We start from the raw sequence: 6,398 nt of genomic DNA on the forward strand, positions 1-6,398 counted from the left end.
TGGAAGTCATAAACAAAACATTTAAAACAATCATAATATGTATTATGCAATGCAGTCTGAAAATCTCAAGATTAGAAAAAAGATTACTCTTTGTGTATATACTAAATACTATTTTGGAAAAAAACAGCAAGAAGAGAATGGCAATATACAATATCATATAGATTAGCAGCAGGGAATAATCCTTTCACAATGGATGCTTAGTTTTTATAGATTACTTTGGTCATCCAAAATGACTACATAACTTTTATTTTCTTCTGCCTTCGTCTCCTCTGATTAATTAAATAGAGTCTTTGGTGTGAGGTTGCCAGTGGTTTTTAAAGCTCCCCAAGTGACTCTACTATTCAGTCAGAATTGAGCTATATATTACACATATAGCCACGATGAATTAAAATTTTCTGATGGCTATTTTTGTAAATTAAAGTTTTACGGAAACATAACTATATTGATTTGTTTACAAATCATATATGTCTGCCATCACTTTTTGCAGGCAGTACCAAGCTGTTGCAGTAAACATTAAATTGCTAAGACCAAAATATTTACTTTCTGGTTCTTTACATAAAAAATTTACTGATGGACCCCTTATAGATAATAATCTGCTACTAATCAAAATTATATGAGAAACAGACACTAAGATCAATAAGAACCAAAGTTGTTTTTAAACACCAAAAGGCATTTTAAAAGTATATTATCACCAACGGTGGCTATCGCTTTAAAAAATTTGTATCTGAGTGTAGTTATTTGAAAGCACAAATATCTTTTTATATCTTCAAAATAGGATTTCCATTATGAAAATGTGGGCCTATGTTTGGATTTTGTTTCAGTGTTGAATTTTTTAGTGGCTATTTATGTAGTGACTACATATTATCTATCATCCTAATTTCCATGTTTTAAGGCTCAGAAGCAACTATTAATATCAGACAAACTTTTAGACCTATCTACAGATATGTAGAAACTATTATTTAAATTAAATATCTATTAAAAACTGTAAAATCTAGTGTAAGGAATACTATACTAGGTATCAAAAGAACTAGAGTTTGATTTCCATTATTCCAGTGTTTCACTATTTTTCATAAAGTTATTTATCATATCTGTTATTGATCAAGAATGTCTCAATATTTACTAAAGCAATTTTGTCACTTGGATGTCTGCTTATAGAATATAATTAATACTTTCTTAGATATAATAGTGTATGCTGTGATTTTTAATAGCTTCCTCTTGCCAACTTTTACTGAATTTCCATAACTCACAACATATCTAGATATTTATTTTTTCATCTTTTCTGTAATATATATTTAATGCTACAAATGATTAAGTGTACAAACAATTTGGGTAATATTTTTTTTCCTTGTAAGACTTAATGTATGAAATGCTTAAGATTTTAACAATCAAGAGGTTTTCTAAAATAAACTCATATTTTTAAAAAACCAATTAACATCTGCTACTTTTACATGAATTAAAGTTAATGAATAAGCTGAGCAATTAAAATAGTACACAGAAATGCAGATTCGGAAAAAAATCATCCTAAGCCATTAATAATACTTAATAATTTGAATAAGATTATCTACAATCCTGAAAAAAATAGTCTAAAGTGTACTTCCATATCTAAAGGTAGTTATAAAATATTTTAAGCTAATGCTTTTAAAACATTTGGTAAAACTGGATATTAAACTTTTGATTTAAATACTCCTTAGAAAAACACTGTGCTGGGTATGGTGACTGATACCTGTAATCCCAACATTTTGGAGACTGAGGCAGGAAAATTTCTGTGAGTTTGAGGTTAGGGTGATCTATACAATATGTTCTAGGAGAGCATGGGCTACAGAGTTAGACTCTGTCTCAAACAGTAACAACAATAAATGTCCTTTCAAGATCAAAGAAAATGGCAACATTTGACTACTGACTAAAGGTTATATAGCAGCACTGTGTTGAATTTAAATTCCTTGATTTTTATTATTATACTGTGATTATATAATGTTCTTTTTTTCCCGACAAGGTCTTACCACATAGCACAAAGTGGCCCTGAGCTCGCAATCCTCCTGCCTTAGCTTCCCAAAAGATGGGATTACAAGTAGGTACTAGCACACATGACTAAAATGTTCTTGATTTTCAGAAATATATACTGAATATCACTGAAGAGTTAAGGGTAAAAATGTACGCATGTTATATGATGGCTGCTAAATGGAAGAGAGACAGACAGAGAGAAGAAAGACAGAGAGAAGAAAGAATGGCAGGACAAAAATAAAAGCAATTTATTCTGTTATTTCAAATTTTATCTAAGTTTCAAGTTATTTCATAATAAAAAGCTAACAAAGGTCAGTGAAATGGTTCAGTGATTAAAAGCGTTTGATGCTTAAACCTAATGACTTGAGTTAGGTTTAAGGCCTCAGTTCCCACAGTGGATGGGAAAAAGGGACTCCTGAAAGTTGTCCTCTAACCTCCATATTCATGTATATATAATAATAATTTTTTTAAGTTAACAGAAGCTCTTTTAAGACAGTACTTAGTAATAACTATGTATTCAAGTGATAAAAGTTAATATTATACAACAAATACTAACAGAAAACAAATTTAAGTATCTCCAACTGAGCTCATTCTTTGGTCAACAATAAGCATCTCTCATGCTCTTTCTCAATAAATGCACTAAGAAGTCTAATTAGTCTGGTTATTAAATTAGGAACTCCTTGAAATTTAAAAAATATTTTTATTATTCTTATTATTTATGTGTATGAATGTACTGTCTGCATGTAGGTAAGTGCATCTCTGTTGTGTAATGCTTGTGGAGGTCAGAAGAGGGCATGGGATCCACTGGAACCGAAATTATGGACATTTGTTAGTCTCCATGTGGGTTCTGGGAATCAAACCCAGGTCCTCTGCCAGAGCAGCCAGTGCTCTTAACCTCTGAGGTAGCTCTCCAGTCCCCGCTTCTTGAAAATTTTAAAGGTATTTAAGTTTGTCAGCAGCTTCAGTTACTTTTACTGTCCTTTGCCTTACATGACACTGCAAATTTATGTAAGATGGCCATGGTATAATAAATTCACTGAATACTTAACCCATTGTGGAAATTAGTCTTGTCTTTGGATCCACAGGTACAGACTGAATCCTGAGTGGATAGCTCTTTTTCACAGAATAATCTTGAAGGAGAAGAACTAAGCCCACTTGTAAACTTTTATACCATTCAGCACACAAAGCATTCCACAAAATCACTGATGCCATGCCTGATCTGTCAGCAATTTCCAAATAGGTCTAGAGAAAAAAAGAGTAAAATCACATATACATTTGCTATTTTTATCTATATGGATGGCATAATGACATAACTGCAAAAATTTATACTGAAAGAAAAGTAACACTTTAATCTTAGTTTATTAGTAATGATTCAGTTGTCAACTCTGCAAAGATTGCTAAGCTAAAAGAGAGACTGTTACAAGATACCTGTTAGTCCTGCATGTAATACTGACTTACTATGTGACTATAAACTTTGAAGAAATAGAACTATTCATATTTGTATTAAATTTTTCCATAATGCTTAACACAATGTCATACATAGAGTAACCACAGAATACATTCATCAAATGAATTAGACAAGTCACATTTTTAAGTTCTTGATACCCTTTTTGGTCATTTGCATGGCTGAAGGGCCTTGGTATTTTTTATCTTATAGAGCTTTTGATAGACATGTATTAAAGTTGACATAATGCCATCAATGTTCTGATAATATTAATTTACTTATACTCGTATCTGAGAATTTGTTATAAATGGTACGGGAATTGTTTCTGTGATGCTATTTGAAAGAAGGAGATACTAATATCAACATTATTATTGGGCACAGTCAGATTAAGGAAATATTTTGCAATGTAAATTGTTTTAAAATATAAAGACAGACAACAGCGGTTATGCCTAGAGGATAGTTCTTGTAACTTCTTTTCAAATATTTACATTCTAAGAGCCTTTCTCTTACCAATGACTATACATGTTGGTAATTCATTCATTTAATCACTTAAAATGCGTTGAGTTCACATTATGCTCCAGATATTATATTAGGCACTGAAATGAATAGTTTAATCAGACACTATACCTAACAATAGCTAAAATAGAGGTCTTACTATGTGTCTGAAACAAAAATGGTAAGGGATTTATCTATGTTAATTCTACTATGCCATCAACTCTGTAAGGCATTTATAATCAGCACTTCCATTTTGCTGATTAGAAAACGGAGGCTTAGAGAAGGAGGAGAAGGAGGAGGAGGAGGAGGAGGAGGAGAAGGAGGAGGAGGAGGAGGAAGGGGGGAGGAGGATGGGGGAAGACAAGGAGAGGGAGGGGGAGGAAGAGGACAAATATCAGGAAAATAGATCTCACAGCATTATAAGGCACAGAGTCAAGATAATAGATGTAGGCTATCCTGAGAATTAGAAGGTCACTAGTGAACCATGAGGTCAAAAACAAACAAACAAACAAACAAACAAACCAAACTAATTGTGTTGAGAAGTAAATGAAAGGCAAGAAAGCGAAAGCATCTAGTGCTTTCTGAAGAGGAGAGAGGGGAAAAGAGAAGTCATAACACCCAGGGAGATTCCTTTATCCTTTACTAATCTGTGTCCTTGTAAAAACTTTAAAAGCTAGAGTTGATACAGAAAGCACAACATAGTAAAGATAGAAGACAAAGAATAAATTGGGAAGGAGACCAGCCAGATCAGGAAACTATAGAGCACCATTACAGAAAGAGTTATTTTTTCTTTTTTATCCCTGTTTTGTGGTGCTGGGAACTGAGCCCAGGACTTTGCACATGCTAGCAAAATGCTCTACCACTGTTCTATATTCCTAATCCCCATGAATTTCTTTATATTAATAAAATCACATAGAAAAATACTTTGTTTATAAATCTATATAAATTAAAATTATTAAATTGAACCTGTGAAATGTTATTTAAACAGTTTTTCTCAATAGAGACTTAAGCATGTACATTATAATCTATAAATTCAACATACCTGGTACGGCTCAACTGTCCTTTTATTAGGTTTCCCATAGTATCTCAGTTTTGATTTATTCAAGATCCTCACAAGCAAAGCAGGAAAATTCTTTCTGGTAGTCCAGGTCATTTCAAGATGAGAAAGAGAAATGATTTTGGTATCTAGAATATAAAAGACAAAATAATCATATTTAACATGCTATCATAATTTCTAAGATCTATTTTAATGTTAAAAACGGTAGCCAGAACATATCCAGTGTAACTCCTTCATGCAAGGTAAGCATTTCTATACATCGTTATATGCACTATATAACACCATATACATATGCACATGGGTTCACTACATAAGTAACTATATATTAAATATACACATATTTTTTTTTAAAATTCCATATAATTCTCCAACATAAACCACACATTAATAACATCTAAAATATGCATAGGATTTACCATGTGCCTGGATTTTAGTTACACACTTAAAGCAAAACACTGTTTCTTCTAAATTACTTTATACGAAATCATTTCATTATATTCTTGAAAACTAGGATCTAAACTCATCTCTCAGTATTTTCCTGCAATCAGTCACTTATTTATTCAATTTATAAAAACATTAAAAATTGGGAGTCAGTTTTCTTTAAGAGTGTGACTCTGACTTGACCACATTTCAGGGCAAATTCCACACCTAAGAGTATTTGGGAAATACATACTGGCCTCAATAAGAAAGGGAGGGCGGCTCTCAATGCGGGGGAGGGAGAAATAGAATAAAATTCCATTGTGTAACGTTCTCAAAGAATTAATAAACACGTTTATTAAATTTTTTAATTAAACATCTGAGCACTGGGGGTCTGGAGAGATGGCTCAGCGGTTAAGAGTACTGGTTGTTCTTGCAGAGGACCTGAGTTTGATTCTCAGCACCCAGATGGCGACTAAAAACCTCTGTAACTCCAGTTCCAGGGGATTCAATGTCTTCTTCTGACATCAGCGGGAATTGCAGGACACGGATATACTTACATACATACAGGCAATACACTCATGTGTGGGAAGCGAGCACAGCCGAGCCAGCCCAAGATGGAGCCCTGGCTGGCAGCCAAACCTCGTGCTGTTTACTTCAACTCTTGGCTGATTGCCAAGGCTCGTGAATCCCGCTTGTTTACCCCAACTCTGAAGTATGGTGAGCCCCAAAACAGGTGCTGCCAGCCTGATGATCTTGCTACGTGCCTATGAGCTACACTCTGCCTGGCCGCTGCACGTGTGTGAGCCCTGATTGGTACCGGCTGGGGGGAGGGCTGTTGGAAACGCTATATAAAGAGCTGAAGTGTGTAATAGGAGTCAGACAGAGACACAGACAGACAGACAGAGACAAAGGAGACAGAGACAGAAAACAGAACAGAATAGAGAAGAACTACAGCAACAACGAGACAGCATCATAGTGAGA

The 6,398-nt window shown here is 33.8% G+C and overlaps 1 protein-coding gene across 1 annotated transcript in view; it reads right to left on the minus strand.

Annotated features, from left to right (window-relative positions):
• The window catches only part of Radx (RPA1 related single stranded DNA binding protein, X-linked), a 64,141-nt gene that overhangs the window by 48,233 nt on the left and 9,510 nt on the right, over positions 1-6,398 (minus strand). Inside the window, 2 exon segments of the mRNA XM_008852999.1 lie at positions 3,051-3,243; positions 4,983-5,125. Of these exon segments, the coding sequence (XP_008851221.1) occupies positions 3,051-3,243; positions 4,983-5,125 (336 nt within the window).

Source organism: Nannospalax galili, unplaced genomic scaffold, assembly GCF_000622305.1.
Source record: "Nannospalax galili isolate Female #2095 unplaced genomic scaffold, S.galili_v1.0 scaffold25, whole genome shotgun sequence".
In the NCBI taxonomy this organism is placed as follows: Eukaryota; Metazoa; Chordata; class Mammalia; order Rodentia; family Spalacidae; genus Nannospalax; species Nannospalax galili.